This window comes from Notolepis coatsorum, assembly GCF_963971535.1.
Source record: "Notolepis coatsorum genome assembly, chromosome: 13".
NCBI lineage: Eukaryota > Metazoa > Chordata > Actinopteri > Aulopiformes > Paralepididae > Notolepis > Notolepis coatsorum.
In genome coordinates this window covers 66,845,078-66,858,502 of record NC_140177.1, presented here as the reverse complement: position 1 = coordinate 66,858,502, position 13,425 = coordinate 66,845,078, and the positions used below count along the sequence as shown (strand labels likewise).

Here is a 13,425-nt window from a genome sequence, read left to right as displayed (position 1 = left end):
ATCAGGGAAATCCCCTCCCACCCACTAATACACAGACTTGGCTGACAGGAGGAGCATGTTCAGTGCTAGGCTCACACTCCCTAAATGTAGCACTGAACGGCACAGGAAGTCCTTCATTCCAACAGCCATCAGACTATACAATGCATCAACTGTGCCTCACTGCATCACTGAGCACAGAGTGACAGTTACCATCTTCCTGGACTCTTACTTTTGAAACAGCACTGTGCAATATTACACCTACTGTAGTCTTCACTATATCTTTACTGTATTTATTTACTGTATATTTTATTCCATTTTTATTCTATTTTAGTCTATTCTTATCCTAGGCAATTTGATTTGTTTTGTTTTTCTTATTCGTGACCTGTTCTGTCCCAATGGGTTGGGTCGAATGCAGAGGATGAATTCCAGGTGCTGTATATGTAAAAATGTGATATTTTATTCTATTCTCCCCTAAGTCTGCAGGTTTGTGGCCAATTGCTATAATATGCAGCAGTCATTTTGTACAACTCTGTACAAGGGTATTATATAATACAGATGATAAAATAAGCTAGCTATGATATCATACAGATGATAAAATAAGCTAGCTATATCATACAGATGATAAAATAAGCTAGCTAAATTATAGCAGTGTATGCCATAAGTGAACCTATGTGTGACTGCTACCACAATATCAGACGAGAGACACAAACAGATTTCCCCAAGACAACGGTTAAAAAGTGGTGACCACTATGCGCTTTGTTCCGCTACTTGACCACAAACAACCTATGTATCTAGGAAACGCTGTGAAGAATGCTAGGCTGTCATTCTAGATGCTTTATATTTTACACGGGGGCCCGTATGCCTATCCAATGACGTCCCAAGAGACTTGGAGACAGCTGTACAGTCCTCCACTGGGGTTTGGCATCGTGCTGCGCAGATGGGTAGAGCATGGCACTCATGGACACTGCCAGGGTTAGGAGTGCAATTCCCGCTGGGGTCACTCACATTATGCACACAACAATACTAATAATTATACTCTTAACGCACTTTGGATAAAGGTGCCACCAAATAACATACATTATGTCATGACTGATGTGTGAAGTAGACCAGAGCGATATATAGTTTTAACATCGCCTCATCTCAATGTGAGCATGCGCAGTAGTGACATGGCAGATGGCACGATGTGATTTTATTTTATTTTATTTTATTAAGGATCCCCATTAGCTGATGCCATAGCAACCAGCTAGTTTTCCTGGGGTCCACAAAAAAAATACAAAAACAATTATTGTTGCCAAACTAAATTATTAAAAGTCAGTACTCAACACACAATGCATAATGAAGCTAACAAATAAGATAGCTAAAATTACATGTAAGCAAAGAAACAGAAAACAAAACAAAAAAACAGTGTAAAATACAATTTAAGATTATTTTCTTTAAATTAATTTACTGTAAATGCAGCAGAGGTTTTGAGGCAGGTTATTCCAAAGAGTCAATGATCTAAAAATAAGAGACATGGTCTAAATAGGTCAATAGGGTTAGAGGTGACACGATATGATACATGGTCTAAATAGGTCAGTATTAGAGATACAGTCTAAATAGGTCAGTATTAGAGATACGGTCTAAATAGGTCAGTATTAGAGATGACACGACCACTGACAGGTCGCATTCACACCAGAGCTGTTTGGTCCGCTTTAAACCCACCAGAGTTTGTTTCCTCGGATAGTCCGCTTGATTTGGGGTGGTGTGAAAGCTCATTCAAACTCTGGTGTGGACCAAAAAGAGCTAACTCTGGTCCGTCTGAAAACGTAGGTCTCGGTTCGCTTCCAAGTGAACCCTGGTGTGTACTTTTGTGGTGTGAATGCTCATCGGACCAAACATAAGACCAAATATAGGAAGTGACCTGATAAACTGTGCATCTTGGTTAGAAGGAAACAAAACAAACACCGCGGTGCGCACTGATAATTGGAAGCACGCGTAAAAGATTTCTCGTGGACAGACGTGGCCGAATGAGGAGGTAAAAGAACTGATTGAAATAATGGTCAGATGAGCAAATTACACAGCTGCTTTTGGCCACTCACAAAAACAACAAGGTGTACAAGTTGTTTAGCGAGAGAATGATGGCAATGACTTTCAATCGAACAATCGATCAATGTCACATCAAAGTTAAAAACCTGCGTCAGCATTTCAGCAATATATGAGAATAATGTGTGTGCGCTGGGCTGCTCCGGGGAATAATGTGGTGTGTGTGTATGTGTGTGCGCTGGGCTGGGCTGCTCCTGAGAATAATGTGGTGTGTGTATGTGTGTGCGCTGTAGAGCTGTCCCCGAAGCCTGTTTTGGGGATTCTATATATATCCAATAGACAAGCGCCCTTTTTCGATCACGTGACATTGTTCAGAAAGTTTGGTGCGCTTGACAAATTGCAGTGTGAAAGCAACAATGTTACAACTTCACCCCCCGAATCGCACCCAGTCCACCAAATTATGTGAAAGCGACATAATAAATAGGTTGGGGTTAGGGTTGAAATCAATCACTTGTGTTTTGTCATATCGCAATACACATTACAGACAACAAAAATAAAATAATTCCAATATGGACCAGGCCTAGTGTGAACAGAGAGACAGACAGACAGACAGACAGACAGACAGACAGACAGACAGACAGACAGACAGACAGACAGACAGACAGACAGACAGACAGACAGACAGACAGACAGAGAGAGAGAGAGAGAGAGAGAGAGAGAGAGAGAGATAAACAGGCAGAAATACAGACAGAGAGACAGACAACAAAAGAGGCAGACTGTGACAACCAACCAGACAGCCAGACAGACAAATAGCCTGACAGCCAACCAGATGGACAAATAAGACAACCAGACAGTCAGACAGACAGGTAGACTTGAGCGCCAACCAGACAGTCAGACAGACAGGTAGACTTGAGCGCCAACCAGACAGTCATGTAAACAGAGGCGAGGAAGAGAGGGCAGGGGGTGGGTAGAGGAGAAAAGTAATTTGGGAGAGAAAAACAGTAACACAGGAGAGAATTGCACTGAGGTAAAGTAAGAGTCCCTATACGCTTTCAAGTAATAACACCTACTTTAATGACCAGAGGAAGACTGCAATTTATCTGCAGCCCACGGGTCACACCGTTTACACTCAGTCACCGGATTCCATCTGCTCTCCCCGCTTCCTCCGAGTCACGGTTAGTTAGAGGGACACCTCTGCGTTTCAGATTCGGTTGTTTACCTTCAAAGGAAACTCATAACCAGAGTTATCGTGCTTTGAGGATAAGGACGCGCTGATAGCAACAGCGGCCTCGGATACAGGGTGGCGATAGGGTAAAAGGCGCTGGGAGCATTTCACCCAAAAGGTAGCATCCGATAGCAAGAGCCGTCGTGCCACGATGAAAAACAACTTGATTGTCCGCATTTTATGGCAGAGGAATACGTTAGATGTGCCTTTGGGGGGAACAAAATATGACTAAGATATGACTGGGACGACTTCATATATATCCACATACTAGGGGTGTAACGGTACATCGTCACGGTAATGGACGTCACGGTTCGGTGTGTGGATCAGGTGGAACTAATACATTGTTTTGTTGAGTTATTCTGGTCCTACTGCAATGTGCATTTATCGTTTTATGGTACTAAATGATCAAAATGAATGTCTGTGAGTGCGAACCTGGTCAGGAGGTGAAGGGTCAGAGAGTAGACGCCGATCTACATATACGCAACAGATAAAGATAGCAGCCATGGCAGCGTTCCATCGTTATTACACTAACGTTATGGTTCAAAATGGCAAGTTATCTTTGCGTGTTATCAAGTTTGTTTTTATTTGTCACGTATAAGGTACATGTACATTACAGTGAAATGCTTGGTTCTGTATGAGCCCCTGAGAATGTGCTTCATACAAAAAGATATTCACGTGACGCTGCGAGCAGGGTTCGAACCTGCGCGGGAAGATCCCATTGGATTTCAAGTCCAACGCCTTAACCACTCGGCCATCGCAGCTGTTATTATGGCACATGCAACAAGATGCAAAAATGTAAAGCCGAGTCTAAACGGGTTGTGCGTCATTTCAGAATCACACTAGCGTTATGTCATCCGTGACAGCAAGTGGACTCAAGCTGAACTAACGAGTGGAATAGCCGTGCTAATTTTAGATATGGTTAGCATCCTGAAGTGCCCAATGACCGGAGCCAGGCAGAGAACAACCACAACTACTTATCCCCCACTGCTTCATTCTGAAAACGGATTCAACACGCTCACGTGTAAAGACTTGACGCGTGTGCGAAGCTGGGCAAGGGATACGTTGTGACCATGTTAAACACCCAACATGAATTTCATTGAGCCTCCCACGCGTTACTCCTCGCCACTGAGAGATCGAGCTGCGCAGGTGAAAAGATGCGACTGCTGTTACCTCAAGTATCGGAGGGGACTTGTGCTATGTATGACTTAGTCCACATTGCAGCCGGCTTGTGGGAGGCAAGAAACAGCGTTCGTGACAGGGGAGGGTTGAATTGGATGATACGAAATTTGGATGGGAGAAAATATAGAAAATGGGAGAAAAAGTGGATAAAAAATTAAATAAAAATGGCGCCATTGGTTTATAGCAGATTTTAAATTAAGCTCATCAGTGAAGCATTAATAACAAGTTCAATGAGGGTCAGTGACCGGTTATGGGTTGGAAATTCTGTTAAATTTAGACACTTGGCCAGGTCAACAGCCACTCGTTTCCATTTTTAAATTCTACTTGGCAGGTAGAATAATGAATGTAGGCCAGGCTTTTTACCTGGGCACTTCAAACAGGACTCCCCTGAGGCAAAACACTGTAGAGGATGAGCGCTCGTAAAGCCTGCAGGTTTATTGCGGGGTTAGTCAGGGTGACTGACGTTTCTGGACGTTAACTCTGAGGCCTCTGGAAACGTCACCCCTAACCCTGCAATAAACCCGCTTCACAGTGTTTTGCTTGGGGGGGGGCGTCTGTTTGAAGTGCCCAGGTAAAAAGCCTCGCCGAGAAATACTGTCCTCCAGAAACCCTTTGTGTGTTTCAAGTTTCAAGTTTCAAGTTTCTTTAATAGTTGTCATACAGAAGTACAGAATACTTTCATACAAAATGCTTCTTACTGTTACGCTCCAGAGACTGTGCTAGACAAGATAGTATCAAATAACATAGTATAGCATGTAATTTAGAAGTAGAAAATGAGGTCACAGTGTTCAGTATAGACATATGTACAATGTTCGATGCAGAATAGACGTAACTGAGTTACCATATAATATACAATACTATGCAGTGTACTAATGTACAGTACTATATAGTGCAAAGCAGAAATGGGATGAGGTACAATTTAGGTACAATTTACAGTAAGGTGTACGAGTTGTAGTGCAATCCTTCATCAATAAATATAAAGTGTGGGGAGTGGGTGCTACAGTGTGTTTGTTTAAAGTGGGTGTGTGCTATAAAGTGTGTGGAGTGGGTGCTACAGTGTGTTTGTTTAAAGTGAGTGTGTGCGTGTGGATGTGTGTGCTATGTGCGTTTGATGGTTGTTGTTGTGTAGTGTTCATTGTTCGTTTAGCAGCCTGATGGCCTGGGGATAGAAGCTTCTTCTGAGTCTTTCTGTGCTCGCCTTGAGACTCCGGTATCGCTTGCCTGACCGCAGCAGTTCAAAGAGGCAGTTGTTCGGGTGACTGGAGTCTTTAATGATTCTCTTAGCCTTGCCCTTGCAACGCTTGTTGTAAATGTTCTGGAGGGTGGGGAGCCCCCCTCCAATTGTGCGTTCGTGTGTGCGTGCGTGCCTGCTCACTAATAGTCAACTAATAGTCATAGGACTTTGTTGACTAATCAATTAATTGATTGACATATTAGAGATGTGCTTATTTTTCAGGAAATAACTCTATTCAGTGTGGAAAGAAAAGCATTAAAAGAGACCAAAGCAACTGATTGCTTGATTCAATGATTCATTAACTATGACTGCCTTGGGACTAGTACAGTTCTAGTTTGTGCACATGTGTGTGCGTGTGTGTATGTATGTGTGTGTATGTGTGTGTATATGTGTGTATAGTATACTGTATAAATGTGTGTGTGCGTGTTTGTGTGTGTGTGTGTATTTGTGTGTATATCTGTGTGTGTGTGTGTGTGTGTGTGTGTGTGTGTGTGCATGCGTGTGTGTGTGTGTGTGTGTATATCTGTGTGTGTGTGTGTGTGTGTGTGTGTGTGTGTGTGTGTGCGCGTGTGTGTGTGTGTGTGTGTGTATATCTGTGTGTGTGTGTGTGTGTGTGTGTGTGTGTGTGTGTGTGTGTGTGTGTGTGTGTGTGTGTGTGTGTGTGTGTGTGTGTGTGTGTGTGTGTGTGTGTGTGTGTGTGTTTTAAACTGACCTCTTGTTGAAGATGACTCCCAGTAGCTGGCCAGCGAAGGCAATGACCACAAACACCAGCAGGGCTTTCCACAGCCAGAGAGGTCCCACCCTGTAGCAACCCAGCCACCGCATCCTCCTGACAGGGAGAGAGAGGGAGGGGTAATTAATTAAAGGAACGTTCCATAATTGATTATTCAACCTCTGAGGACCCACTGTTACACTCCCCGGGTGTAATGAAAACGAAGAAGAAGAAGAAGAAGGCGACCAAAAAAGCTCTCACGAGGAAGTGGATGAGTCTGGTGTTGCCGGCGGAGGGAGAGTAAAAAAAGGATATGTTTTGCCAATGAGCCTCTGTTGAACTGCTATGTAACGCTACACAGAATGACTTCCGTGGACTTTAGCAGAGGGTGTATGTGACTATGTGTACCCATAGAGCTGGGAAGACAACAGGTAACTCTGGGTTGATTTGATTTGATTTTTATTTAGTACATACAATTTATACAAAAGTATAAAAACAAGGGGTACAAGGATAACATGTGAAAGTCTGTCGACTTGTTTCCAACATGGGTTGAAGTCTGGGTGAGAGCAGCCCATTTCTAACACAGATTTTACTCAAATTGTCGATACAATTTTAGATACCCCCGCCCGTTATAGTCTTTCACGCGTGTTGAACCCACATCATTTTATGTATTTTGCTCCTGATATAAAAAAAATTCACACTTTAATTTCTGAATTATTTGAAGAACTAAAAGTTCTTAACAAAGCTGGGGGTATCTATCAGGGGTGTAACACAGAAGCCACGGTTCGGTACAGGAAAAAAGCAACAAAAAAAAACCAAGCGTATAAGGCTAGGTTTCTTTTCATTTATTTAGAACAGACAGTAGTACAAGTTATACTTAGTTCCACCCAGGCTTGCCACGGTATAGTTGGTGACACGGTGTTACTCAGTGTGCAGGCTCCACCAAGTACATTACTTGCCCACCGCCCCCACCTGTGTATGTTTAAAAAAAAAAAAAAAAATCAGTACAGATCAGTTTAAAAGAACACGCCAACATTTTGGGAAATTAGCTTATCGTCTTCTCCAGAGAGAGACAAGAAGATAGATTAGATACCAGTTTTCTCTCTGTGCGTTCAGTAGAAACTAAAGCTATCTGGCTGCACGTTAATAGCACAATGAATGGAACCGGCCATGTCCGCTTCCATTCATCCAGACCAGCAGATCGACAGGAAAGGAGCTCAGAGGACCAGTCCAGACCAGCAGCTCGACTGGAGAGGAGCTCAGAGGACCAGTCCAGACCAGCAGCTCGACTGGAGAGGAGCTCAGTGTCGTATAGTCGCCTGAGACGTATTCAATCCTAGTTTCACCTAGTGTCGTATAGTCCCCTGAGATGTATTCAACCCTAGTTTCACCTAGTATGTATACCACATATTTTTGTCCAATGTGCCCAAAACGACGGTCCAAGTCCATACCGTTCAGGTAATGGATCGGATCAGTATTCAGTATCCATTTTTTTGGACTTGAGGAATGCATTTACCTGACATACTAGTATTGGCAAAATTAGGCCGGTAAGATTCATAATCTCAGTATAGGTTTATCGCATTGTTGTAAAAGTTTGTGGAGGAAAAGTCATTGTTTCTTTGTCGTTTCACGTCCTAGACCTGACTCTCTAAAGACCTTGTATGTGAGACCAGAATCGCGGTCGGAGTGAATGGGAGTCAATTAGCAGGGCACAAAAAAATAAGATCTCAACATCCGTTATGAATATCGGCAGGCTGGTTAACCGACAAGTGATGAATGTAGTTCGCTGCTACTCAGTAATTTCTCAGCAGCTGAAAAACATCTACAGCCGCCATGGTACTTGATTTATCACCTGCTGGTACCGACTGCCTGTTTATCTCCTCTTAACGGATGATATCGCCGGTCTCTGGAGTTTGTTTACAAGCCTTGGCTAATGCGCCGCTGCCTCCACTTCCCTTCGTTCTCTACTCCCAGACGTGGGAGGGACAAGAGATACAGAGAAACAGATGGGGTGGAGAGGAGAGAGAGAGAGAGAGAGAGAGAGAGAGAGAGAGAGAGAGAGAGAGAGAGAGAGAGAGAGAGAGGTGGGGCGGACGTGCGAAGAAAGAAGTTACGAATGGGTGATGGAGACAGTTTCGGTATGAAGAGCTGGAAAATAGATGGACTGTTGACAGATAGGTGGAAAAAGAGTGATGGGAGAGGAGAGGAAGAGAGGGGTGAGGTGAGATTGGGTACTAAAGGGGAGGCGGGGATGGAAAGATGAGACTGGGGAGTGGGTGAATCAGAGACATTGACGGAGCGTGAGAAGAGAGAGAAAGGAGACGACAAGGATGAGGGAGCAAAGGAAGGATTGTAGGGGGGGGGGGTGTTGGATGAGTCATGAAACGAAATATGACCAAATAAGACATCACTGGGACACTATCCGCTTCATGATATCCACATAGCTCACACAGACAGTACCTGTCCTACCACTCCTCTAGGATAGTTCCATTTCTAAAAGATGCACTAAGATTTTCAGTCATTTGAGATGAGGACTGTGTAGACTAGACTCCCTCAGCCATGGACTGCTGTGTGGAATAGGCCTGTTAATTTAGCGGCTGAGCACTAGGCCTGGGCCAATAATCCAGTTTACATTTAAAATAGGATTTTGTCTCCCCTGCGATCACGAAAACAAGATAGTCGAGATAAAATTAAATAAAAATTGTGTCCCAGGCCGTGTTGATTGAAATAATTGTCATTTTGTCTCGTGTCGTGAAACGTCTTTGGTAACTTGTAGAAGATGACAGAGAGGCAGCCTTTGGTTGAGAATGTAACACAAATTCAGTTGTCGTCATAAGTTGTCCTGAAATCAATGAGTAATCGTGTTTAATAATCATGATTTCAATAATGTGGTGTAACCAGAGATTATGCACATATGGTCAAATCGTCACTCATGATTGATACACATTTATTGTTAAAACATTGCTAATCAAATACAATTTAAATTCGGGAGCTCAGTAGAGGACTTGACTTTCTCTCCGGCCAGGAGAAGAATCAAGCCCCCCCCCCCCAGTTCTGTGAGCTTGTCTCTTGTGCTTTCTGGGAAAGGGGGCGGGATGAACAGGTGAGGGGTGAAAAGGGGGAGGAAGGATACAGGGGGGGGAGGGGCGTGAACAGGTGAGGGGTGTAAAGGGGAGAGGAAGAGGAGGGTACAGGGGGAGGGGGAGGGCGTGAACAGGTGAGGGGTGTAAAGGAGAGAGGAAGAGGAGGGTACAGGGGGGAGGGGGAGGGCATGAACAGGTGAGGGGTGAAAAGGGGGAGGAAGGATACAGGGGGAGGGGAGGGCGTGAACAGGTGAGGGGTGTAAAGGGGAGAGGAAGAGGAGGGTACAGGGGGAGGGCGTGAACAGAGGCCTTAGATGGAAACTTTCACAATAACCATGTTAGTAGTAACCCAAAAAAATCATGATTATGATTTTTGCCATAATCAACCAGCCCTACATGGTCCTAATTCCATCAATGTGGGCCACGTACCGGCAACGAGGACCTTGTAGTTGGACACTGAGACAATGTGCGTGTTCCACATGCGTGTGTGTGTGGCCGGATCTCCTCGATTCAAATGATCGAAAATCTGACTTAGTGCACCTTTAAAGACGTTAGTGCACCTTTAAAGACGTGTGCCATCGAGCGCATGCCTGGAAGCGAAAGTGACGAACACAAGTCTTCTGTCGATACATCAATAAGGACAGTTTAATCAAATGTGTTCCTTCCTGTTTTTACTATTATATGATTGAATGTGGCTATTTAATACTGTTGTGGTAACTTAGAAAGATACATTGATCAGGTAGCCTATACAGTGAAATGATGCAAGTGTTACCCTGAGATCTTCCATTAGCCTAATATTGTTGTTGGCATTATGGAAGAGATCATTTTGGACATTGATTTTAACTTTAATTATTTTACTCCATATATATATATATATATATATATATATATATATATATATATATATATAAATTGATGTAGGCTAAATGCAGACTGTGGGACTGATTACCTGGCAGCTCCTGTTCCTGATTGGCCAATTACCTGAGTAGGTGTTGGCTAGATTTGCCTGGAAAAATGTGTTTGTTCTTTCTTTTGAACCTGATGAAGTTTCAAGTTTCTTCAAGTTTCTTTAATAGTTGTCATACAGAAGTACAGAATACTTTTATACAAAATGCTTCTTACTGTTACGCTCCAGAGACTGTGCTAGACAAGATAAGTATGAAATAAAATAGTATAGCATGTAAAATAGAAGAAAAAATAGAGGTCACAGTGTTTAGTATAGACATATGTACAATGTTCGATGCAGAATAGAAGTAACTGAGTTACCATACAATATGGTAATATGGTAATACAATATACTATGCAATGTACTAATATACAATACTATATAGTGCAGAGCAGAAATGGGATGAGGTACAATTTAGGTACAATTTACAGTAAGGTGTACGAGTTGTAGTGCAAATCCTTTACCAATAAATATAAAGTGTAAAGTGTGTTTAGGTGATCTAAAGTGTGGAGAGTGGGTGCTGCAGTGTGTTGTTTGTTTAAGTGAGTGTGTGCGTGTGGGTGTGTGTGCTGTGTGCATTTGATGGTTGTTGCATAGTTTAGGTTTAGGTACCTCAACGTTGTATCCTTAAAATAAAGTCTATTGCAAGTCAAAGGACAGTGTGCTCTTCTCTATCGCTTGCAGGCAAAAACTAAAAACAAGCAAGGCAAGGCATGAGGTTTGTCCAAAAAAAATTAGATATGACCATACACCTTTGCATACCAACCCAAGTGACAAGTCGCATGCCTTCCACACCTGTGAAGAAATGGCCAGACACTCGAAACCCACCACAAGCTAGTGTCAATAGGAAATGGTCACAGAACCGCAGCTTGACAGAAATCTGGAAGTGTGTTTTTTTTGCTCGAGCGGGGGAGAAGATGGTGTGGCGTCAGTTTAGTTTAAAAAAAAAAAAACATTCTTCAGTCGAGGATAATCCTAAACCTGTTTTTTGTGACATTCCCTATAAGAAGTCTTCACTAAACGTAAACTTGCTCTATCCGCTACAGTTGTAGGTGAATACAAAACAGACATTATCGGTGTGCTGAGAAAACCGCCTTTGGCAAGTGTATGGACTACCATGTTCTGACAGGGTGCAGAATGGCCTGTAGCATAGGTGTTTTCTCTTGGTCTCTACACGAGTGAGAGAACAGTTCCTGCTCAACTAAAGCAGACAAAAGTGTTATTTCACTGGTGTGTGAAAATACCAACAGCCGGCGAATAGCATAAATGTCGTGTACCAATTCTATTGGTGAGAAAGCACCGTCTACTGGAACAGAAGGTGTTTTATACAGGGTGAGAAATGCTTAACAACTTGCCAACAGCAGGTGTAATAGCAGTGATAAATGTCATAATAGATAGTGGCTTTCTGACTTTGCTGCATGGTGCGAAAGCTTAACAACCTGCCTAACTGAAACATAATACATGTGGCAAATATAGCGTATAGCATTGCCGGGTCAGGTTGGCCTGTCTGCATTGAGAGCAACGTCTACAAGAGTCTGGATGTTTTGCAGGGTGAGAAGTGCTCAGCAGCACGCAGACTGAAACGTAATAACCCATAATATGACTAAAACAGGAATTGTGTCGTTGGGGTGTTAGGATAGGTGTAAGGATAACAACCGGGGGCACTGTGCCACCATAACGCTGTACTTCTATTGACTGATAACGGTAACTTGTTAAACTAAAGGCACCTGTATTCAAGCATAAAGGGATAGGAACAAGTAGCCACCACCCCCTCTAAAGACTGTATGCCCACAGACACAACAAGACAAGAAATAATACATTAGTATACATACTGTATGCCCTCTAAAGACTGTATGCCCAGACACAACAAGACAAGAAATAATACATTAGTATACATACTGTATGCCCACTAAAGACTGTATGCCCACAGACACAACAAGACAAGAAATAATACATTAGTATACATACTGTATGCCCACTAAAGACTGTATGCCCACAGACACAACAAGACAAGAAATAATACATTAGTATACATACTGTATGCCCACTAAAGACTGTATGCCCACAGACACAACAAGACAAGAAATAATACATTAGTATACATACTGTATGCCCACTAAAGACTGTATGCCCACAGACACAACAAGACAAGAAATAATACATTAGTATACATACTGTATGCCCTCTAAAGACTGTATGCCCACAGACACAACAAGACAAGAAATAATACATTAGTATACATACTGTATGCCCACTAAAGACTGTATGCCCACAGACACAACAAGACAAGAAATAATACATTAGTATACATACTGTATGCCCACTAAAGACTGTATGTCCACAGCCACAACAAGAAAGATATTAGGCCAATCGTCAATAAAAATCGGCTTTGGATTTCAAGACGCGAAACAACATAAATGATAATATATATAATGCTTATTGGTGGGATAAAGGGGAACAGACGACACAGGCACGAGAGGCCTTTGTGTTTTAAAGGAGGGGTTCTCTTCATTCCTCCTTCTCTCCCTCTCTTTCTTCGCAGGCGATGACAGGCATGCGTCCCTTTTATCCACCGGATCAGTTCATGTGGCGGCGGGTCCGGTTGCTGTATTCGTTCAGTCTCTGTTCCTCCTCCTCCTCCTCCCCCGCCACCGACACCCTCGCCTCGGATCGCGATGCCAAATCCCCCGCCCCCCCCCCCCTGGTCCGGTTCCGACCCGACGGTTTTACAGACAGCCATCCGTTCGTCCTTACCTCGCTCTCCGTCTGAAGACCATGGCGGTGCTGCTGGACCCGGTGTGCCCGGTGTGTCTGCGGTGGTGTTGTTGCTCTGCAGGCGGCAGCAGCCGCGGCGCATCGCGGATCCCTTCAGCAGCAGCAGCGAATACGCCGGCGTTACAAATCAAGCCATCGGCGGGCAGAGAGCAGGGGTGCAGTCGTAATATGGGCACCCCTGGCAGAGAGACAGACGCAGCAGCAGCAGCACTAAAAGCTGTATTTGACGAGCCGAGCTGTATTTCTCTCTCGTCTCGACCCCCAGCTTAT

General features: G+C 43.5%; 1 protein-coding gene across 1 annotated transcript in view; it reads right to left on the bottom strand.

Moving 5' to 3' along the window:
* gal3st4 (galactose-3-O-sulfotransferase 4) overlaps positions 1-13,181 on the bottom strand; it is a gene marked incomplete at its 3' end in the record, with an annotated part of 91,130 nt that extends 77,949 nt beyond the window's left edge. Inside the window, exons 1-2 of the mRNA XM_084327390.1 lie at positions 13,135-13,181; positions 6,352-6,468 (exon numbers count right to left, since the gene is read on the bottom strand). Coding sequence (XP_084183516.1) covers positions 6,352-6,468; positions 13,135-13,157 — 140 coding nt within the window. The 5' untranslated portion in view covers positions 13,158-13,181. The remainder of the gene's footprint in view (positions 1-6,351; positions 6,469-13,134) is intronic.
* Between the last annotated feature and the right edge of the window lie 244 nt (positions 13,182-13,425).